The sequence below is a fragment of the Mustela nigripes genome, chromosome 6 (assembly GCF_022355385.1).
Source record: "Mustela nigripes isolate SB6536 chromosome 6, MUSNIG.SB6536, whole genome shotgun sequence".
NCBI lineage: Eukaryota > Metazoa > Chordata > Mammalia > Carnivora > Mustelidae > Mustela > Mustela nigripes.
Window position 1 is genome coordinate 86,947,103 of NC_081562.1, and position 23,584 is coordinate 86,970,686.

The 23,584-nt window shown below is 50.2% G+C and overlaps 2 protein-coding genes across 2 annotated transcripts in view; one reads left to right on the forward strand and one right to left on the reverse strand.

Moving 5' to 3' along the window:
• Positions 1-9,751: 9,751 nt before the first annotated feature.
• Positions 9,752-10,272, reverse strand: LOC132020337 (N6-adenosine-methyltransferase TMT1A-like). The gene has a single exon (XM_059404517.1). It carries the CDS (start codon positions 10,205-10,207, stop codon positions 9,752-9,754), a length of 456 nt encoding a protein of 151 aa, XP_059260500.1. The 5' UTR covers positions 10,208-10,272.
• A 6,838-nt stretch (positions 10,273-17,110) lies between these two features.
• The window catches only part of KRT7 (keratin 7), a 14,162-nt gene continuing 7,688 nt past the window's right edge, over positions 17,111-23,584 (forward strand). The window contains exons 1-5 of the mRNA XM_059403181.1: positions 17,111-17,507; positions 18,998-19,209; positions 21,336-21,396; positions 22,586-22,681; positions 23,406-23,570. Of these exons, the coding sequence (XP_059259164.1) occupies positions 17,184-17,507; positions 18,998-19,209; positions 21,336-21,396; positions 22,586-22,681; positions 23,406-23,570 (858 nt within the window). The 5' untranslated portion in view covers positions 17,111-17,183. The remainder of the gene's footprint in view (positions 17,508-18,997; positions 19,210-21,335; positions 21,397-22,585; positions 22,682-23,405; positions 23,571-23,584) is intronic.

Sequence of the window (23,584 nt, forward strand, 5' to 3'; positions counted from 1 at the left end):
AGCTGCTGCTACAGGACCTCTAGCCCTGGGGCTGAGCCCAGCCTGAGGACTCCCTCATCTACCTCAGAGCTTCCAAATCCATCTTGCTAGATCTGGAGCCCCATCCTGGTTCCCTGACAACCTCTCTTCTTGATCTAGATTCTAGCAGTTTCCAATCAGGGCCCAGATGAGCTTTCTCCAGGCTTTGGCAAGTATCTAGGATGGGGAAACCGTACTGTCAGCTCTCACTCCTATACTCCTGACTCTGAGGAGGGGATCGCTCCTTCTTTGTTGCTGCAAACTTACCATTCAGCACAACGGACAGCGCCCCATGTGGGTGGGCCACAGTGCGGAGGAGGGTCTCCGTGCCTTGCAGTAATCAATATTTTAGCCACACTATTTGTATACCCCGCCACACTACTTGTATCCCACAATGCTTGGCTTCTTATCTCTGACAGCCAGAACTTAGGGCTCTTAGGTTTCTTAGGGCAGCTAACTATGGCTTATCCATGTCTCAGTCACTAAACACACCATGCTAGGCATTCACATAGGTGATGGGATTTAAGACGAGGTGCCTCAGATAACCTTTACAGGTGGAAGAATGGAGGGAAGTGGTATAGTGACATGCCACCCTGACAGGAAGAAAGTCAACTGAAACATAGGCAGAAAAAGAATCATTCACCAAGCACCTGCTGTGGACCAGTCCTTGTTGGGGACTGGGAGGGAGTGGAAAAAGTGCAGAGAGGTTGTCTTACCATTAGCTCTGGCCTTAAAGCGGCTCACATGTGCACTGAGGAGGCATTGACAAAGGTTTCTTTCTTTCCTGTTTATGAAATTTTCAGAACTATTTTGGGGAAGATACCAAACCTATGGTATGCAAAAAAAAAAAAAAAAAAAAAAAAAGAAGCAGCAATTTTGCTGGGTGGATATAAACAAACCTCATAATCCCTCAGTGACTAGCAGCTAGACTACCTGCTTTCAGCAGCCCTCTCCTGGCTTCTCGGGCTACTGCCCCAGCAGGGCCCCTGCCTGCTCCTGCTGGGGACACAGTCCAGGAAACTGGCGTGGAGGTCCAAGGAAAACAGAATTTGATGACTTTATGGATTAAATACATACCGATGTATCAACGGTGTGACAATACCAGAAGTCAAAGGTTATATTCTCTCCTCTCTCTCCCTCACCCTCTCCCCTTCTCTTCCCTGGGCCTTTGGGGCCCATTAGGATGAGCTTGGTCCTAGTGGTGTGTGGGAAGGAATCTGGCTTGCTTCTCCTCCTATCCCAAGCCCTAGAGACCATAGCTTCTAATATCCTCCCGAATGCTTGGTGCTGAGGCTCCTTGTGCAAACCATGGCTCAAGCTGCCATTCCAGCCCTCCCCCACCCAGCCTCCAGTCTGATCCTCTGGACAGAGAACTGTTTGCCCAGCCCACGCCTGGCAGCCTGTTCCAGACCATCAGGATGAACGGGTTTGGCCGACCAAACTGGCTACAGTCTGTTTTTAGTGAGATAAAGAAAGAGTCATAGCTTTTAGCCACGGCTGAAATAAACTTTTTGGATTTACTTTCTTTTGAATCATCCCTAATGTATGGAAAAGTGGTAAGAACAGTACCAAGAATTTATCTTTTCTGACCATTTGAGAGTTAGTTGCTGACCTGATGATTCCTTTACCCCCAAATACTTTCATGTGTATCTTCTACAAACAAAGGCAGTCTCTCTCTCTCTTAGCCATAAGATATCCATCAAAATCAGGAGATTACAATGGATACATTATTGCCATCTAACTCTGAGACACCATCCAAGTTTTACCAGTTGCCCAATAATGTCCTTTATAGCAAAAGGACCCCATTCAGAATCGTGAGCTAGTTGTCAATCTTCTTGGTCCCCTTCAGCCTGGAACAGCTCCTTAGTTTTGATTTTCATGACCTTGGCACTTCTGAGGATAATAAGCCAGTGATTTTGTAGAATGTCCCTCGGTTCTGGCTTGTCTGCTGTCTTGTCGTGTTTAGATTTGGGTTCTGCATTTTTGGCAGGAATATCACAGAAATGACTGCATCCCATCACGTGCTGTGAGATTGCAACTTATCCCTTTTCTGGTGCCGTTCACTTGATAACTGGGTTCAGATGGTATCTTCCAGCTTCCTCCACTGTAAATTATTTTTCCCCCTTTGTAATTAAAATGGCATTGTGGAGAGATACTTTGAGACTGTGTACATGTCCCGAGCCTCATCAGATCTCCTGTTCGTTCTAGCATCGTTGATGTTTCTGGCTTAATTATGACTATGATGTCTGCCGAATCCATGATTGCTTCTACATCTGTCGCTTAGGATCTCCTGCACGGAAAAAAATTGTTTCTCTTCTTCACATTTATTTATTCATTTATTTATATTTATTAGTATAGATTCAGGGATTCCTATTTTGTTTATTTATTTTGATGCTCGGATAGTCCCGGTTTTGTCAGTGGCTGCTTCTTCAAGCCGGCTTTAGTGTTCTTTTGATATATCTCCTCTGTTCTTGAGGGGAACTTTCTGGAACAAATGATCTGGACTCATCTTGTGATATCCTTGCCAGACAGCATTGGAATTAGCCATTTCTCCAAGGAACTTTAGTTCCTTTTGGGAGGAATGGTATTTGGAAAACATATCTGGGCTAATAGCTTTTGAAATCTTGCCAGTGATTTTTAAACCCTTAAGATAGGATAGAGGGTTGCCTTCAAGCTCCAACACTCTAGACCAACATTCCAGACCAGTGATTTTAAAACTTGTTCAGGTAGTGGACAATGTCGAAGAAAGAGACTTTTAATGGAAATATATATCAAGTAAATGTAATATTTTAAAGAATCTCAAACATCATCAGTGGAGAGAGTTAGGGAATATATGTATATATATGTATGTGTATATATGTATATACACAGACATGGTTTAAATCTGTGTATTTTCGGGGCACCTGGGTGGCTCAGTGGGTTAAAGCCTCTGCCTTTGGCTCAGGTCATGATCCCAGGGTCCCGGGATTGAGCCCTGCATTGGACTCTCTGCTTAGCAGGGAGCCTGCTTCCCTTCCTCTCTCTCTGCCTGCCTCTCTGCCTATTTGTGATCTCTGTCTGTCAAATAAATAAATAAAATCTTTAAAAAAATAAATCTGTGTATTTTCATCTATTTATCTTGAAGGCCACAGGTCCACACTTGCACTTTTAATCTCAGTACTGCATTGTTCATTCTAGTTTCCTCTGTGTGTACAACCGATCTCACTTTGTGGCCACTGTTCCCAGATGCCATCTTCTGTTCTGGGACAGGAAACCCCCCCACCACACCCTGGTCTGCTTTCCCCATCTAATAGCACCAGGACTGAACTGTACAGGAAGAAAGGCAGGTAGGTAGGCAGGCAGCATGTTGAACTTTTTTTGCTGGCCAGTAAATTATGGCTTTTTTCTGATCTTTGGAAGGTTTTGTTCAAAACCTGTTTTTTTTTTCTTTTTTAAGATTTATTTATTTATTTGACAGACAGCGATCACAAGTAGGCAGAGAGGCAGGTAGAGAGAGAGGGAGGGGGATGCAGGCTCCCTGCTGAGCAGAGAGCCCGCCGACGACGTGGGGCTGGATCCCCTGAGATCATGACCTGAGACGAAGGCAGAGGCTTTAACTCACTGAACCACCCAGGTGCCCTCAAAACCTGTCTTTAAAAAATGATAAATATTTTGCCATTTTTTAAAGTGCCAAACTATGTAATTGATACTTAGGAAACAGAAAGAGAAACTTCATCTATAATTTTACCACTTGGATAGAACCATTGTTTAGGACTTTAGCATATTTCTTTTCAGTTTTTCTCCAGTGCATCAGTTTTCTTTTAAATATAATTAGAACTGAAATTCTACACCTTCCCTTCCTGCATGTTTACTGAACGTAAGAAGAAAAACATTCGCTACTTATGAAATACCAGTGTGTGCCAGGCTCTGCACACATTGTTTTCTCTGTCTCATTTAATCCTTAATGTGATTTTGCAAAGTAGCTCTTCTTCTGATATTAGAGATAAAGAAATCAAGGCTCAGGGAAACAGCGCAAAATGATTCTTCTAGGACTGGAACCCATGTGTCTCTCTTTCCACCCTCTCTGAAAGTCAAATATTTTTGTTTCTATTACAACACTCTGCATAACTCTTATTTTAAATGAAGGCATTTTATACTCAGGAGGGACTGTTTCATAACTTACTCAACTATTCCCCTATTGTAGAATCTGTGGGCTGCTTCCTTCCCTCTCTCCCTCTCTCAGGCTATATAAACAATATATAAACAACAATGAACATCTTCGTAGATACGGTTTTTCACTAATTGTTTTTTTTTTAAGGTTTATTTATTTTAGAGAGAGAGAGAGAGCACATGAACAGGGGGAGGGGCAGAGGGAGTGAGAGAAGCAGACCCCCCGCTGAGCGTGGAGTCAGATGCCTGGCTCAGGTCCATCCTAGAAACCCAAGATCATGACCTGAGCTGAAACCAAGGCAGACGTTTAATTGACTGAGCCACCCAGGCATCCCCGCTAATTCTTTTCTAAGGGGCTGACTTCATCTGAATTCCATACTCAAACAATATTGGCATATTATTATTTCAAAAGATAGCCAATACTTTAATAGGCAGAAAAGCATCTTGATTTAATTAGCCTACATGTGAATACATTTGGTTTTAGTCAAGAAACATTTCAGGGGTACCTGCTGTATATCAGGGATAATGGCAGGAACGGAAGATACCGAGACATTTTTATTGTACAACTCAGCCAGAAATCCAACACCAAGGTATCTCAGTTAAGTCAACCCATGACTCCAGCTGATGGTTTCAGGGGCTGTGTCAGTGAGGCTCTCACTGAAAGGCTGAGGGGTGATGTGGGCGGAAAATAACAAAGTAATGGGCTGGCTTCGTCAGCTCAGGAGAAATGATGTGGGGTGGATGGGATTCCCAGCTGACAGCTGTGAAAGACTTCCTTACTGGGTCTTAGCGCCCAACCATCACACCTAATACTCGCCTTTGTGTTTTGGGGTTGGGACCGGCTTTGCTGACCGGCTCTGTTAGCTTCTACCAATAGGGGGCGCCAGAGGGAGCCCGGAAGGTGCTTGCTTTCAGTGCTTTTCGCTTTCCCTGGGAGCTTGGCCTCACAACAGCCTTCACCCTGCCTGCCACGGGACCTTCCTGTATCAGCAGCTGAATCCAGCTGGCAGTCTTCCCAACACTTGGAGACTCGGCTGCATCGTGGCTTCATCACTCCCCGTGTGACTGTTGTCTCCTTTTCGGAGTCTGACTGACAGAGGGCAGGCCTTGAGCCCCAGCACACAGAGGTTAGTGGGGTGTCTCCAGGCTCTCGCCCTACGTCAGCGTACACGCAGATACGGGGAAGATCCCCCGCCAGTGCGCCTGTGGGAGCTGCCATGTTGGCTGAGAGAAGGCGGCCTCTTCCAGAGCATTCTGGGGCTCTCTTGTCAGGTTTCAAATAGAATGTGTCTCGCTGGGCTGAGGCACTTTGGACAGGAGAAATTGCAGCTGGAACAGCTGGCTCCTGTCCGTTCCTTGAAGTCACCGGGGTCTCCTGGATGGGAATCTATTTAAAATAGTCTGTCTTCATAAATGTCCACAAATATTTTGTGTTTGAAGCCTGACCTGGTTCCACAATAGCCTTCATTTCAGCTCCATTTCATGAACCTAAGTGAGCACCAAATGAAGATCAGATGCTGTGCAGACCAGAGGGGAGTTGCAGATAGAATCACCAGTCCTTGGTCCCGAAGTCCCACTGGCTACTTGTGGGCAAAACTCAGGTGGGAAAAAAAAAAAAAAAAAAAAAAAGCTCCTAGTTAAATCTAGTAGATGGAACACACATATTTAACTCTACTTCCTTCTGGAAACTCGTAAGAATGCAGTGAGGCTTGTTTATTAAAAAAAATTTATTTAGATATAAATATAGCTGGTTGTTTGGAAAATGAGAGCTGGTTTCCACATGATTGGTATATTATGGGTCAATCTGCGTAGTGTGAATTTTGCATTTCCTTATGCACAATTTTGTGTGTGAGGAATGTGGGTGAATGCTGAAAACAGCACCCAGTCTAAAGGAGTCACAGAGGATTACACAAAATGCAAACAACTCTGACACGTACCCGCTGCCCGCCTCCTTGCCAGGTGGTACCACCCTTCCCTGGACCTCAGATCACCCTCCTCCTGTCAGTAACTCACAGTAACTTCATGGTAACTGACAAGCTCTGACTCATCTGATGCCCATGTCCACAAGCAAACTTAGTCTCTTGCCGGATAAAATGCCTGATTTATGGTAGTCATTATGAACTTCTTAAGAGTTAAATAGGTGTAAAACTGTGTTACTCTTTTCATTAGGTTTCTATCTTTTTTTAATGTGTCACTGATGATGTTTCTTAGTATGGTCTCCCTAACCCGACTATTTCGCCTTGTGGTTGTGTTGCATGCTTTTGCATAGTGTGGTAATTTTTAGGAATGCGTATGTCATGGCACAGCAGAACTGGCTATCCATAAGACAAAGAAAACAGCAACGGAGATGATCGTAGAACACTTCTGGAAGCTAGAAAGAAAAGTTGTAACTAACTGTGAGGTAATACCAAAAAATGTGTATATTGGTCTCTGCCCCCAGTTTCCAGGACAGAACTCCTAAAGCCCTTGTAAATTCCTAAGTGACAAGAACATTAGGAGCATCTCTTATTTAATATTTGGTCTTTGACCCTGTCCCTAACACAGGGCTCCTAAAACCCTTGTAAATTCCTAAGGGACAAGAACATTAGGAGCATCTCTTGTTCTAATATTTGGTCTTGGACCTGTCCCTGACACAGGACTCCTAAAACGCTTGTAAATTCCTAAGTGATAAGAGCACTAGGAGCACCTTTTAGTCTATTGAGGCAACTTTGGATGGGCTCCTCGATGGCTCCCGGATGGGGGCCAGTCACCAGACCAAACCATGATTAGAAATTTGGAATTTTCAGCACCCCCACATCCTCCAGAGAGGGGAGAGGGGCTAGAAATGGAGTTAATGATTGATTGTGCCTACATGAGAAGCCTCCATAAAATCCCAATAGTAGGGGTTTTGGGGAACTCCCAGGTTAATGAACATATCCACGTACTGAGAGGGTGACATACCCCAACTCTATGGGGACAGAAGGACTCAGGACCTTCCAAGACTTTGCTCTTTGTCCTGTCTTGCTGTTCGTATGTATCTTTATCATATTCTTTAATAAACTGGTAAACTAAGTGTTTTCCTTAGTTCTGTGAGCCACTCTAGCAAAATAACAAAATCAAAGGATTTTGACCTGAGCTGAGGGCAGACCCTCAACCCACTAAGCCACCTAGTTGCCCTTGTTCTACTTTTCATTTCCCCTATTGAATTTTAAACACAGGATTCTTATTTAGTTGCCCAAACCTCTTATTCCCAGATCATTCTTAGCGATGTGTCATTGAATCCTCATAGAAGTCTCTCTGTTGGGGCACATTCAGTTCTACCGACTTGTTCCCATACATTTTTCCCAGTAGGAGGCACTGGTTCTGATTTTCACCATGGTGTCCTCCCTTCAGGCTGCTGCAGGTGGTGGGTAGACAGGACTCCCTTGCCTGAAATATGGAGAGAGATTCTATTCTAGGCTCTTTGGGGTCCCCAGGTATGAACAATTCTGTCCCAGCTCAGTTAAACAGAGTGGATCTTCTCTGGGGCGACCATCATCAGTAGGTTTAGGGGGCTTCTCTCCAGAATTTTTGTGGAGTGGCCAGGGCTGAGTCCTTTCCTTGCACTGAGGAAGTGGATCCCAGGATAATGAGCCTACCAAGATTAATAAAAACAAGCTATCTACCTCATCATATCCTGGTGAATTTCAGAACTTAAAAAGAAAAACAAAGTGAAAATCCTAAAAAAAATCCAGGTGTAAAAACAAGAAACCACAAAAACAGGTGACGGGAAAAGGACAGAGAAAGAGAATTAGACTTTCACAACTTGAAAAGCCCCAGGAATGTGGAACAGTGCCTACCACTTCTGGGGAAAAGACTCAGATCTATGAATCTTGAGGAGACAGACATTTTCAGATCTGCAAGGATGTCTCCATCCATGAACAATTTCTTAAGAAACGACTCAAGAAGGTGGTTAATAAAGGGGTGCCTGGGTGGCTCAAGTTGTTAAGTGTCTGCCTTAGGTTCAGGTCATGATCCCAGGGTCCTGGGATGGAGCCCACCATTGGGCTCCCTGCTCAGCGGGGAGCCTGCTTCTCCGTCTCCCACTCCCCCTATTTGTGTTCTCTTCTCACCGTTTCTCTTGTCAAATAAATAAATAAAATTAAAAAAAAAAGAAGGTGGTTAAGAGAAATGAAAATTAAATTTGAAAAAACACAAAAATAACCTCACGATAGGGGTAGACAAAGAGAATCTGAAATAGTGGAGAGCAAGAAATCTAGTAAAATCTGTAGCAAATTGATGGGTGATGATAAATGGATCCTAAGTTGTGTTATAAATTAGAAAAGATCTTTGAAACAGAACCCAAGGGGGAAAATTCTCAGTAACAGGGTGAAACTCAGGTTACCCATTGACCAATCCTGGGCTATGAGATGGACATACTGTTGGGGTGGAGAGGAAAGAGGGGATAAGTCTAGGGAAGGAAAGCTGTAGAGGTTGCTCAAAGTTGAGGGAAGTCATTGAACTATATAATTTTGGTGTGTTGATAGTGAAGTACAGGTTGAACTATAACTTGAAATATAACAGTAACTGTTAGTAAACTTGAGATAGGTAGACAAATTCCCAAATACTAGGAAGGTATTTAAAAAAGAAAAATCTTAAAAAAAAGTTTGGAATGATACCTATTAATAGTAACGACCTATGGGATATGTGCGGGAATTTAGGGAAGTAAGGGAGAACTTACATTTTCCCTTTCCATGTTCTTTGATTTTCCATTCTTTTGAACAGTTGGGATGCACTGAACAATTAATTGCCTTTAAAATTAAAGACAACAGAGCAAGAAACACTGAAAAATTAACAGTGTTCACAGGGGCGGTCTTGCCCTGTCTCTAAAGAAACTTTCCCCAATTCCTCCTTTTTCCCCCCAGGGTGATTTTTCATTCTTCCACAAATGAATAATGACTAACTAGAGAAAAAGCCCAGAGAATGGCATGCAGAGACTTCCTGAGCCCCACAGGAGAAACTGAGCATGTGCCATAAATAGAGATAGTTATCTGCATACTTATGGGTCCACATTTGCCGGAGAAGGGCGATGTTCTGGCATGCCCTGTGGTGGGTTCATTCTTGTCATCTTTAGGAGACAGACTCTATGAAGGGAGTTAGAAGACACCGGGTTTGAAGTCACTAGAGATGATGAAATCTCTGGCCTGGTTCTTGACCTCAAGGTTAAGGTGCCTAAAGTTCAGTTGTATCTGGCATTTCTGTGAACTGGTTGCCTTTGTGCAAGTCATCTGACCTCTCTGAGATGAAGTGATCTCCCTAGACATACTGGGTTGTGGCACACAGTCAACATTTCCCAAATCTTTTTTTTTTTTTTTTTAGATTTTATTTATTTATTAGAGAGAGATTTATTAGAGAGAGAGAGAGAGAGCGCATGCTGAAGAGTAGGAAAGGGAGAAGCAGACTCTGCTGAGCAGGGAGCCTGATGGGGGGCTCAATCCTAGGACTCTGGGATTGTGACCTGAGCAGAAGGCAGACACTTAACTGATTGACCCACCCAGGCACTCTATCCAAATGTTTACTGAATATGTAAGTGGTTAAAGGAACAAGTGAAGGGACTTGCTTAAGGTCACCCCTCGTGGGAGCTGTGCCTGAAGCCCAGAGGTGTCCCACTGTGCACGTAGTGAAGATGGGTCTCTCCCATTGGCCTCAGCACTTGATGCACCTCCTGGAGGAGGCACTCCTGGCTCTCCACAGAGCACAGGACCAGGATGCAGACCACCACGTCCACAGAGCCATCGGCCACCTGTGGCATGTTCTTCCCTGAGGCCACCATGAAGCGCTCCAACTGCAGGTGTTGGTTCTCCACAACGCTCTTGATCAAGAACTTCTCAAAGTTGGGGTTGGGGTCAACCCAAGTCACCCGGCATCCAGGCAGGTAGAACTTGAAGTTGGCCCCAGTGCCGCAGCCCACCTCCAGCAGGGACAGCTTCCCAGAGGGGCCCACAAAGTCCTGCAGGTTGCCGAAGAGCTCCCGCTTCTTGCTTGCCATCTGCTCTTTGTAGATCACGGTGAACCTCTGCATGAAGTGGGGGAACCATTTTTTGCATATCCAGTTCCACAAGCTCAGAAAGTTCAGCAGGAACGTGGGAGATGGATGTACCAGAAGGTGGGCAAGGATTGCTGGTGTGCAGGAAGGAGAGCGCCGAAACTCAGGGGTGGAGGACGGGAGCAGGGTGCAGGTAGTGGCAACCCCGTGGGTCATGTTAGACCCCACAGACACCCCCACTATCACAGACTCATCAAATGAGGGACAAATCAGAGAGGCAGTGTCTCAAGTCCTAAACTCCTTGGAGTCTTACAGAAGAGAGAGGATAGGAGTCACCCAGAGGCCGGCAGATGTTCCAATGGCCATCGGTCACAGTAACTTCAGCATCAGCAACAACTCCTGTTTACTGAGTCTTTAAGTACATTTTACACTATTATCTTCTTTGTTACTTAAAAGAACCCATGAGACAGACACTATTAATTTCCCTCTTTATAGAAGAAGAAGCCGAGTCCCGTAGAGGTTAGCGACAAGGTAGTGTGGCTAGTTAGTGACAGTCCAAGAGAAACCAGATCATCGCCCTGGCGTTGCCTGGTTTCCCTGAGACTGCCAATCTCTTTTAGAGGGGGGTGATTGTTATTCAGACAGAGACCAGAGAAAGTACATGCACAGGTGACCAGGTGTAGACAGTGTAGACAGAACAGCACTATAAAATGTCTAGCACAAAGAGCTATTCTCATAATCTGTAGAAACTTCTCTGAACAAGCCTCCTCTGTCCACCTTTGAATATCTATAACTTTTTCTTTTTTTTTTTTTAGGATTTTTTTTTTATTTGACAGAGAGAGGGAGGAAAAAGCAGGCTTCCTGCCGTCCGATGCAGGGATCAATCCCACGACCCCGGGATCATGACCCAAGCCAAAGGCAGGTGCTTAACGACTGAGCCACCCAGGTGCCCCTGAGTATCTATATCCTTGTCCATCTTTAGCTCCTTTCCGCCACACAGAGGTGTTTCTCCTCTGCGCCAAGGCCGGTCCCACCTGGACCCTTAAAGCCACCCGCCCCTTAAGGAGTTCCTCCCACCCCCTCATAATTAACCTCTCTCCTTATGGTCTATCTCCTTTTCCTCCACCAACTTGCAGGCTTGAGCCTCTCCAGCCTATAAAAATCCGTTCCTTTAGCTTGCTTTCCATGCAAGCTACCTTCCCACTTTGCTTTCTCTTACAGCCAAACTTCGTGAGAAATTGTAGCTGGCACTCGCGGTTTCCATGTTCTCATCCCATTCGAGCCTCTGCCCACTGACATGGGGATGGTGTCCCCACAGCCCCAATGAAGTGCATGCAAACGGGAAGGCAGGCAGAGGGAGAAGAGAAAGAGAAGGTGATGGTCTTCAGAAGTAGTGACCAGTGAAAGGAATGTTCTCGCTGAGGTGTTGAGGGAGGCCAGTGTCCCAGTGGAGAGAGAGTCTGTCCTTAGAACCTGGAGGAAGGAAGAGAAAGATGGGTGCGGAGCTAAGTTTGGGTGGAGGAGGGAAGGGAAGGAGTTTTTACCAGAAAGCCCGATTTTCTCAGTGAGGAAGATTATTGTATTACATTGTTGAAGGCAAGGGCAGAGGGGGTAGGATGGAGCACAGGGGGAGAGTGGAGAAGCTTTGCCGTAGCAACTAGGGGGACTGCAAAACTTGTTGACCAAAGGCAGAGAGAGGTGCCCAGGAGCAGGGAAGATGCAGCTGAGCCTGGGGACTGGGAACGAGTGGTGATGCCACATCTTGAGGGTACGGTATTTGCCGAGGCTGTGCGGTTGGGAACTCAAGCGGAGTTCAGCATTGAGCCTGACCCAGGCTGGGGGTTTGTCCGGGTGGAGGACACTGAAGGGTAAGAGCTCAGAGACTGAGAGGAGTAAGGGGCCCAGGCTGGAAAGGAAGTCGGGGGCGGGGGTAACAGGCGGGGAGAAAACAGAAAAATGGGGTTCATGCCTGGGGATGCTGGCACAGCAGAAGAACCCGTCTGCTGAGTGGGACGGTTATGACTGGCTCCATAGGATGAGACCAGTGTTTGACATTCCTGAGATGTGGCAGGTGAGGTTCTAGAGCGTGGCCACGTGCAGAGATAAGAGGAAAAGGATGGATGTGAAGGTGGAATTGAGGAGTTAAGGAACGGTCAGGTTAAGATGCTGGGTGGAGAGCGGGGGTGCCAGGCTGGAAAGGAGCCCCCGGAACCAGGTGTCAGAGTGAGAGGGAGGGAGTGGCCAGGAGGTCAGGAGGTGACTGTGGGGCTGGTGGGGGACCAGCCACAGGGGAGGGGGGAAGGTGGTAATGTTGGATGGCACTAGCCTTTTGGGTTTTATAAAATAGCAGTGATCTGTGCAATCAGTATGTAAAGGCAAAAGCTCAGTCAGCTAGAAAGGATTTCATTTTAGCTTTTTTTCAATAAATAGCACCCCTTGAATGTATGTAACTTTAAAAAAAAAAGATTTTATTTATTTATTTGACAAGGAGAGAGCACAAGCAGAGGGAGAGGGAGAAGCAGCCTCTCTGCTGAGTAGAGAGCCCGATGTGGGACTCAATCCTAGGACCCCAGGATCATGACCTATCCTGAAGGTAGATGCTTAACCAACCAAGCCACCCAGATGTCCTGAATGTATGTAACTTAATCCATTTAATCTCCTTCCACTAAGGGGCATTTGTGTCACTGCCTGGTTTTCACCTATGGAAAAGGATGGCAGCAGAGAACACATGTGAGCTCTTTGGGTGAGAGCATCTGTGGGATAAGTTTCTGGCAGTGAAGTACTTAGTAAGAACAAGTGTATTCATTTCATTTGTCTTGTTCATTGAAGGAAGGGCAAATGACTTTAATTTTGAGAGCGAAGCCTACCAGCCCTCCAAAGAGGATGTGCCAGTGGACAATCCCATGAACAAGGGACAAGACCTGCACGCTCGCCATCAGTTACATGTAGTTAGCTACATCAAGCTCTGTAGCTACCAGTGTGACAGGTGACAAGGGACAAGGGCCTTTCATTGTTTCTTGTTGTATTTTTTTTTTTTTTTTAAGATTTACTTATTTATTTGAGAGAGAAAGTGAGAGAGAGAGAGTGACAACATGCAATCAAGGGAGGAGGAGAGGGAGAGAGAGAATCCTCAAGCCAACTCTCTGCCGAGCACTGAGTCCGACGTGATGTGGTTGGGGGGTGGGGTGCTCGATCCCACAACCCTGAGATTATGACCTGAGTTGAAAGCAAGAGTCAGACGCTTAACTGACTGGGCCACCCAGGCGCCACTTGCCGTAATCCTTTGAGTGATGTTGAGCATTTTTTTTTTCCATGTTTGCTATTTGATTTTCTTTCCTTTTCTTTATTTGTAAGCAATCTAGTGGCTCAAACTGCCAGAGTTCAAATCCTGGATTTTCGACATCTTCGCTGTGTGACCTTGGGCATTTATTCAACTTTGTTGTGCCTCTGTCTCCTTTCTTAGGATGGGGATGATCACGCTGTGCCGAGGAGTTGTGGTGGGAGCCGCCTGGGTTCACAGAGGCGGTGTGCCTGCAGACAGGCCCGGCACCGGCGGAGGAAGCACTCTGGAAGGACCGCTAGCTCTTGCTATCTCTGTCTGTTCCCCACTTTCCTGCTGCAACCTTTGTCTTTTGCTTATGGATTCGTGTGTTCAGGAGAGCATCCTGCTGGCTGTCCTTTACCTCGCTTTCTTGTCTTTCATTATTTGGCATAAAAAAAGGTACTACATTCTATGTGGAAATGTGAAATGCTTTTTGTTATGATTACAAACATCTAAGGTACCGAAAACAGATCTTCTTGAGGAATGAGAGGCTGTGTTTTCAGGGGATGGACATGAGTCATGGCTCTAAAGTGTAGCAGGGAGGCAAAGACTACCCCTCCTTGACCCCGGCACCCCCCCACTGGCTCTCTGGAGGGGAGCAGCCTGTTCCCCCTGCAGGGCCTGTAAGACCACCGTGTTTTCGTGAAGCCCGGCTGCTTGCTGGTTCCTTGCTGGGGTCCAGAGGGCGAGGTTGGAAGCCAGGCTGGGAGCCGGAGGGCCAGGGAATGTGGTGTGTGTGTGTGTGTGTGTGTGTGTGTGTGTGTGTGTGTGAGACAGAACACTGCAGAGATAGGGGTGAGCCTCTAGGCAGGAAGAAGATGACTAGGAAAAGCGTTGAGGATTATCTTGTTAGAAGATTCTGTCCAGGGAGCCCTGCGTGGCTCCATCATTAAGTGTCTACAGTTCAGGACATGATCCCAGGGTCCTGGGATCAAGCCCTATATCGGGCTCCCTGCTCAGCGGAAAGCCTGCTTCTCCCTCTCCCACTCCCCCTACTTGTGTTCCCTCTCTCATTGTCTCTCTGTGTCAAATAAATAAATAAAATCTTAAAAAAAAAAAAAAAGATTCTGCCCAGAATGCCTTAAGGGGTCTCCTTGAGGCTGGGGCAGCAGAGGGAGTTGAGATGACCCCCTGTGCCGTGCACCCTGCAGACAGGAATGTGAGCTCCCAGGAAGCCCTACCGAGGGTGTTTGTGTGCGGCCTGGCACGGAGTGGGCCCATGGTGTTGGCCGGTAGATGCAGAGACCGGAGGAGATGGGCAGGCAGGGCTGGAACTGCCAGGAATGTTTCAGGGAGGGGATGGGGAGGCTGAGGGCTGGATACTGGGCGGGCCCTGGAACAGGGAAATGCCTCTCAACGTGGGGGTGTGGGGGGTGTGGGGGGTGTGGGAGTGTGGGGGGGTGGGGGGGGTGCTGAAGCCTGGTAAGCCTGAAGACCTTTTCTTCTTTGCAATGTCCTCCCAGTTCCCTCCCCACTGGTGGAACCCAGGGATTTCTTCTCTGGTGAAGAAAACATGCCCAGGGAGCAGCAGTGACTTGTCGAGGGTCACAAGGTGACCAAGATCAGTGTTGTGCCCAAGATCTCTCAGGCCAGGCTCTAGGGGAGAAGTGGAAGTGTTGGGGGGACAGATCCTGTGGGGGCTGTGGGTGGGAGAGGGCAGGAGTGGCCAGCCGCAGAGCACGGATGGGGTTGTGGGGGTCGAGTGGTATGGGGCTGGCATGGCAGGTGGTAGGAGAGGGCTGAGGATGCGCCCCGAGGGGTTAGGGAGTTATTGTGTGTGTGTGTGTGTGTGTGTGTGCGTGTGTTTGAGCCATGTGTTACGTATGCACGTATGAGTATACGTGAGTGATATGTACATGCCTGTGTAGACAGGCGTGTGAGTGTGCATGTATATATGTGTGGATATTAAACAGCTGGTCTCTTTAGGCTGTTTGGGGTGGGGCCTGGGGAGGAGTGGGCTCCCCGCACCTGCAAATATCACACAGCCATGAACTCTGCATGCTCTTTAAACTACAACTGAGAATTCCAGGTAAAATCTCAATCTCTGTCTACTCCCCCCATCTCTCATACACACATTCACATACATACCCCCTACAGCAGAGACCACTGAAGGTCTCCTCAGGCACCCCTCTGCCTCTGGCCCTAGCTGTCCCAACAGCAATATGGAGAAGAGGGAAGGCAGGGGGCATAGACCCGCCCTGAGATCACTGAGCTGGAGCTGCTGCTTGGCTCGGTTAGTCTCCCTGGAAGGCCTTCTTATCTAACTGAAATGAAAACACGGAAGGACATTCCTTCCCCACCCTCCACCACCCAGGATGTCCCTGAAGGCTTGGTCTGAGGTGACAAACCGGCCAGCTCATTGTGGGACTGGTGGTCAGCTAAAGGTGGCCGGGGCCCATCAGCTGTCTTTTCCAAAGGCTCCCTAGGTGGCTCCTCTCACCAAATAGGGTCTGGGGAGAATGCGGGCAGAGCCTGGCTCAGGCCAAGGTCAGAGGCAAGTGTGGCTGTAGGCTCCTGGGAAGTGAAAGTGGGTGGTGAGCCAGCTCTGTCCAGGGCTCCCTGTTCCAGCACGATGTGTCCCCCCATCTTGGGCTGAGTTTAAGACTGCTGGGACACATTTGGTGGACGACACCCTGAGAGCTGGGGGCCTTTACACAGGAAAACAGCAGCAGTGGAGGATGAGGAGGAGTGCTGGAGTGCAAAAATAAGTGGGCTCACAGACCTGCATCTGAAAGTGTGCAACAGTGTATCCATGGACATCCTGCCGGGTACTGAATGCAGACCCCCATCTGTTTGAGAACACAGACATGCACACAGGTATGTCTCTGGTGAGTACGCAGCGAAATCCAGTGGCCTGCAAGCATGTCCAGACGAAAGTGTGCAGACATCCACAAAATGTCCCAGCGACACGCACACAGGCATCCCCTGTCTCTACTGGGACAAATAAAGTAAGTGGATAGGAATGTGTGGGAGGAGGGGAAGGGAGAGCCCAAAGCAATCATTCCCACGTGGCTTCTGGGCCTCAGATGCCTACTGGACTGAAAAGGAGAGGGGCCACAAGAGGGGTCATGCCCCACTTGGCCAAATTTCTGTATGGGAATGAGGAATAGTGGTTAGGGAAACCAGCGAGGCCGGGCCACGTGGGGTCAGATTACTCAAGAACTGAGCTGAGCTCTCAAGGAGGAACTGGACATGGGGTAAGGAGGCTGTCTGGGAATGCCTTTCTGGAATGCTTTGCAAAGGGGGCTGGGTGCTGACTCCTGGACTAGAACTCCCCCCCACCTCCCCCATCTTTCACCGCTTGATCTCTCAGCTCTGGCCTCAGGAATCTTTCGCAAGTCTCCTCCCAGGAGCCTTCCCAGACTGAACCTGTTCCACATCTGCTCAAATGGTCGTCTCCCACTGCTCGCCGTCAGCCCCTATCCCGGGCGCTGGGGGCCCATGGCCCTCCTCCTCACTCTGGGCTTTCTGGCTTGGGCCCCAAAGCCTGGCCTGGGAGCGGAGAGCGGAAGTTTGCCCGGGGGAGGGGCCGGGCGGGTAGAGAAGGGTGGCCGGCGGCCAGCCCCGCCCCTACCTGTGTGAGCCGCTCCGCCCGCGCACCAGCGCCTAGCGGATAAAAGCGGCGGGCCCGGAGGTCAGCGAGTTCGGCACTCTCGCGCCTGCCCCTAGGTGTAGCGCGTTCTAGCCAGCATGTCCATCCACTTAAGCTCCCAGGTCTTCAGCTCGCGCTCAGCCGCCTTCCCGGGGCGCGGGACGCAGGTGCGCCTGAGCTCCGTGCGCCCCGGTGGCTTCAGCAGCAGCAGCGTGTACGGCCTGGGCGCCTCGCGGCCGCGCGTGGCCGTGCGCTCCGCTTACGGGGGCCCCGTGGGCGCCGGCATCCGCGAGGTCACCATCAATCAGAGCCTGCTGGCCCCGCTGCGGGTGGACATCGACCCCTCCATCCAGCAGGTGCGCCAGGAGGAGCGCGAGCAGATCAAGACCCTCAACAACAAGTTCGCCTCCTTCATTGACAAGGTGAGCCACCGCGACCTGCCCCACGCCATGCTCCCGGCCACAACAGCCACCTGCGCGGAATGCACGCGGGCAAGGCGCTGGGAGGCCTGGTGCGCTCTCCTTCCGCTAGGATCGGGAACTAGGATCATGAACCCTGTGACTGTTATCCTCCTTGGGGCTCCAAGCCTCCAAGTGTCCACTTCCAGCGAGCTGCCCAGATCGCCCTGCTTTTTTCCTCCCAGGGTGTGTGATTGAGTCTGCCCCGCGGAGCCCGAGGTTGTGTCTGGGAGCGGGCTGCTGCCCTTGGGCACCTTCAGGTTGGGAGCTCCAGACAGAGGTCAGGGCCAGGAGTCTCTCTGAGAGGGGGCTGTGTGGGGTGAGAGACAGGTAGGGGTGACACACTCTTCCCAGCTGAGGATCTCCTACCTCTCCCCTCCCACTGCTTGTGTTGAAAATAGAGGGCTGGAAGGAGGGAGGGAGGCAAAGAAGGAAGGAGGCTCACCGCCACACCTGCCCACCGACCTAGTCCTCCAGCCTCCCTGTGGTGGTGGGAGGTGGGGTTATATCTGCCCTTGGAGATAGCCCATTTGTGTCCAGGGAAGGCACACTGAGGGGCCCTGGGAAAGGGCCATTTAGAAAGGGTTTTTTTTCCCCGGCCGTTTTGGTCCCACGGGGCAGGGAGGGAGTGGGTGAGTGAAAGTAGAAGTTGGGAAGGAGAGGGACCAAATTGACTCGTGGGTCCAGGAGGGCAGCAAAGTAGGGCTGGACCAGGAATTGGGGCTAGCCCAGCTGGGCCCCTCTGTCCAGGACCTCCTCCCCAGGGGTGTTAGACTGTTAGACCAGACCTTCCCTCTCCTGCCTCGGTGTAGTTCTCTGCTTCCCCAGCCCCCATGTCCTCTCCTTCATCATTCAGACCTTGCAAATCCTTAAGTCTGCTGAAGCCTCCCCAGTCTCAGGGTCTGCCCCAGTACTGAGCAGCTCTGCCTTGCTGTCTACAGCCCCCAGGCCTTGCTGCTCTGAGTTGCGGGTTTGGGGAGGGTTACTTCCCACTCATATTGGATGCATCCAAGGAGCCTTGTGGGCCCCAGACTAAGCATATAATAGTTGCTTATTTTAGTACCCTGTCCTGGGACCTTGGAGGAAAGGGGCAGGGGAGAGAGGACACAGAGAGCGGAGGCCAAGGACAGACAGGGAAGGGTCAGCTCTGTGGAGAGGGAGGTGGAGAAGATATTCTGTAATGTGATGGGGAATGCAGGAGATAGGAATCACATTGGCGACTGGGCCGATCTGACCCCTGCATCACAATCTAAGCCACTCAGGACAGAGGGTCCTGGAGGAGAGGTTGGTTCAGCGTGGGCTTCCTGGAGGAGGGGAACAAGGGCCAGGGTCCCAGGTTGGGGGAATAGCCAGTGGGAGCACGGGCTGTGCTGGGGGTCTGGAAGTGCTCCCAAGCCCAGGGTGGGGGGCCACGGACTGTCCCTCGGGAGTGTCTTCCTCTCTTTCCCTCTTAGGTGCGCTTCCTGGAGCAGCAGAACAAGCTGCTGGAGACCAAGTGGGCCCTGCTGCAGGAGCAGAAGTCAGCCAAGAGCAGCCGCCTCCCCGGCATCTTTGAGGCCCACATTGCTGGCCTGCAGAGGCAACTAGAAGGGCTGCAGCTGGATGGAGGCCGCCTGGAGGTGGAGCTGCGGAACATGCAGGATGTGGTGGAAGACTTGAAGAACAAGTACTGACCCTTGTGCCACCTGGGGGAAGGGGGGGTGTTCCTGGATACATGCACTCCTCGCTCCTCGTCAGCTGATCCTCGACAGTCCCCCTCTGGGGCTAGGGGTCAGAGGGTGCAGCTGCTCTGCACAGTAACCCCCCGGGACAGAAGACCTTGACCCACACATGCCCTGTCTCTTGTCTCCCTTCTTTGTCCCTGGGAACAGTTTCCAAGTCTTGTCCCCTGACTTACTCCCAGGGCAATAGCCCCACTTAGCTCTCACCTGCACTGTTCCTTTTGGAGGCTCGGCCGAGGCCCCAGGAGAGGGTAAGGCAGAAGGTGTCCTATGACGAATGCACTTCGGGATTTGCATGACCTTCTAGATGTTATTCTAGAACAGCCCCTCTGGTCTGGTGAGGAGGTAGAGGAGACCAGAGAGATTCAGGATCCTGAGGGGGAATCACCTGGCAGGTCACTGGGAGAGCTGGGCCTGGAATGCTAGGCCCCTAACTCCCAGGAGGAGATCCAGAGCCGACCTGGGGCAGAAAGGAGAGAGGGATTGTGCATGGGGAGCCATGTCTGGTCGCCGAGTCTGAGGGCCAGCTCTGGCCAGTGCAGGAACGAGAAAGGAGGCTGTGTGTGTGTGTGTGTGTGTGTGTGTGTGTGTGTGTGTTGTGTGTAGGGGGGAGTGTAGAGTGTAGGGGCCTGGAAGACTAGGGTTATAAGGACAGGCCTTTGAGGGGCGCAATGAGCTCTCTTTTCCCATGGAAGAGAAACCAAAGCCTGAGGCTTGCGCTGGGCCTCAACCCAGCAGACTTGCCCAGTAGTCCGGTGAGTGGTGAGTAGTGAGTGAGTTCTGTCCTCTGCCCTGGAGGTGAATGACTAAGCCGGCAAGGCAAGGGCACTGACTGCAGGCAGAACAAACAAAAAAGGCTCTGTGGAGAGTACCCACTTCCCTCCCTCCGAGAGCCACAGTCAACAGGATAATCCCCCAGCAGGTGGGAGCAGACAGGTGCAGGACTTAGAAGGCTCTGGGCAACCAGCAGGCTTTTGTTGTTACTGCTCCCACTGTATGTGCTCACACATTAACTCATCCTGGCCTACAGGTAGCGCTTTCCGGCAGAGCCAAGCCAGACTCTGAAGTGGGGCTGAGGGAGGCTGGAAGGGGCACCTGAAGGGGCCATTGGCACACTGCGAGAACAGTGGTGGACAGATGGCCTCCAGAATGTTTCCATAACTGTTCTGTAGGACCTGCGGGAGTGGGCCCTTGTGAATCTGGCTCCTTGGGGGTTTCTGCCTGCAGGAGCTTCATGCTCCGCCCCCACAGTTGTCCTGCTGCCCTCCTGCAGCCCATGGACACTACTGAGCTCCTGTTTCTGACACTTTCTAAAAAAAAGTTCCTGAGTAAATACTGGCTCAGATCCAAGGGCTTTCTTGCTCTGTGCCCTGTATCACCAGTGTCCTCCTATGGGCGGGATGGGCTCCTTGGGAGAAAAAGGAACTTGGGGTTGGGGTGGGGGGGGTCTGTGATAGTGGAGATGGGGCCAGACCACCCAGCTGGGGCCGGGTTCTTCCAGGACTTGCTGTGCCGTCTGCCTGAGTCCACAGTGTTCCTCCGCTGTGGGCTCCTTCTTCACTCTCAGATGGTGAGGTTGGGTAGTGATTAAGGCGTGAACCTGGGGTCAGACTGTCCGGCTTGAAGTCCGGGCTTTGTCATTTAGCAGCATAGTGACTGGATGGATTATCTGCTTCTCTGTGGCTCCATTCCTTTCCTGCGAAGCATGGTACTATTGTCATAGGATCGTTGTGAGGATTAGATGAGCTAATTCGTGCAAAGCACATAACGGTGCAGGCCCCATTTGAAGTGATCCTTAAACTTGGCTATTATTCCTTGCTTTCCCCCTCCCAATAGATGCGACTTTTGCCCTTTAATTCATGTACGTTCCCTGCTCTCCCACCTTTCATCCCATGCCAAGACTCCTAGCCTTAGACATAGCCGCAAGGGAAAGTTTGGTTTCCTAGTTGATACCCACTTTTCCAGGTGTGTCAGTAAGAAGGGGTGAAGCCCATGCGGGGCAGAGTCTCCTGGGTGCAGGGGGCATGGAGACAGAGCCGCACCCACACCACACCCCCTCCCTCTATTGCAGGTATGAAGATGAAATTAACCGCCGCACGGCAGCTGAGAATGAGTTCGTGGTGCTGAAAAAGGTGAGGGGGGGGGGGCATACAGGCCAGGTGTGGAGGCATCGTCTGAAAATGCGTGGGACAGGGTGCCACGTGGCCCTTGCACCTGAGCAGTCGGTGAGGGACGTGGCCAAAGTCTGGTCTGGGGACTATAAGGAAGGAACGAGTGGCTTGGAAAAGGGGAGATCTGGAAGCCTCATAGCACAGCCTGTCCTGTGTGCGTGTGTTTGTATGCACGTCAGGTGAGTCACTGGACTTGCTCTTGGCCTGGAGGCATTAGAATTCGGACGGATAGATGGAGGCTAGAAAGGGAGATTTCAAGCCCAAATACGGGAGTGCTCTATTGCAATCAGAATGTTTCGTGGCGGACAAAGTTTGGCACCCTGCAAGTGCGAAGTATGTGTTGAATGAATGGGGTGGGCCCGAGGCAGAGCCATCTCCCTGTCCCTGGAGAGGAGCAAGCTGAGGTTGGAAGGCCTTAAGAGTATCTTAGCGGGGCTTGATTTGAGATTCTGATGCAGTACGCTCACTGAGCAGCTCGGGGTTCAAGTCGGACAGCAACCTGCCTCAGAGTGCTGGGCCCTTAGAGATTGAGGTGCTTTGGGGATATATAAAAGCAGGCTCTGTCCACATGAGTTTGAGCACAGGTGTGTATTGCTAGAAGGGCCCCAAAGCCCCCCAGGCCTGCGCTGTTCTTTGTGGGTCACGTGTCTCGCCATCACTAAGCTGCATGTTAAACGTGTAGGCTGGAGGTCTTGCACTCTGAGAGGCCTGTCCTGCAGCCTGGATGATTTTCAGCTCTCCTCTCTCCTCAGAAGTTGAGGCGCAGGGAGTTGAAGTGACTTGTTCAAGGCCACATAGCTCAGAAGTTGTCGAGCCAGGGCTGGGTCCAAAGCACTGAAGTCTTTAGGAACCGGTAAAGTGCTAGGTTTGGGGTACAGGCTGCTTTGACTACCAGTGCTGGGAAGGCCCCTGTGTTCACTGGGATGCTTGGGAATGAGGTTCATCACACAACCTTGGAGGGTCCAGTAGAGGAGACTTCCTACTGTGGCCAGGTCAGACAGCCTGGAGAAACGGCATGTCTCTTAGTAGGGCCCTTGTGTTTGACCCTGTGGTTTGGACAGTGCTGGCTGGGCTCAATCCTTGCTAAATATTCTGTGTGCTGAGGCTCCGGTGTCTATCCCTTCTCGCCGCGCCCTTCCCCCTCTCCCAGGACGTGGACGCCGCCTACATGAGCAAGGTGGAGCTAGAGGCGAAGGTGGATTCCCTGAATGATGAGATCAACTTCTTCAAGAGCCTCTATGAGACGGTGAGGACCTTGGGTGTGGGAGACATGGCATGTCTTCCCTGTCTTAACAAAGGGGCCATCTGGTTTACACCTGCTTTTGGGCCAGCCTGAGTGTGTGTTGAGTGTGTGTGCAGGCCCTTACCCTGTCCTTTATCCTTTCTGGACTCAGGAATCCAAGTTTAGGAGGAGCTGAGCGTGGCAGAGCTAGGATTGGCCAGCCAGGGGTCAGCCAGGATTGGCCTTCCAGAGACACGGGATGACCATTTGTTAGGAAGGGTGTTGGGAAGGAGCCATCACAATCCCCCACACTCTGTCACTTTTTTTTTTTTTTAAGATTTTATTTATTTATTTGACAGAGAGAGATCACAAGTAGGCAGAGGGGCAGGCAGAGAGAGAGGAGGAAGCAGGCTCCCTGTCGAGCAGAGAGCCTGATGTGGGGCTCGATCCTAGGACCCCAAGATCATGACCTGAGCTTTAACCCACTGAGCTTTAACCCACTGAGCCACCCAGGTGCCTCTCTGTCAGTTTTTATCTGCTGTAATCCCACCAGATCTTTTCTTGAGAAGTTGCAAACCTCCCTGGGCTGACAGGGGCTGGGCCTGTGCCCCCTCACCGCCTTGTGACTCATGCCCACTCTGACCTTTTCTCTCTTTTTCTTCCTTTAGTGTGAAGAGGGTCCCAGGTTGGGTGTGGGAGCAGGGATGGGTCACGCTCTAAGTCCTGATGTTCTGTCCTGTCCCTGTAGGAGTTGGCAGAGCTGCAGTCCCAGATCTCGGACACATCTGTGGTCTTGTCCATGGACAACAACCGCTCCCTGGACCTGGATGGCATCATCGCTGAGGTCAAGGCCCAGTACGAGGAGATGGCCAACCGCAGCCGGGCTGAGGCTGAGACCATGTACCAAATCAAGGTGTGAGGCTGCAG

What these genes read in the sequence shown, in the direction of transcription:
- LOC132020337 (XM_059404517.1), bottom strand. Translation starts at nt 10,207, where the DNA reads ATGCAGAGGTTCACCGTGATCTACAAAGAGCAGATGGCAAGCAAGAAG.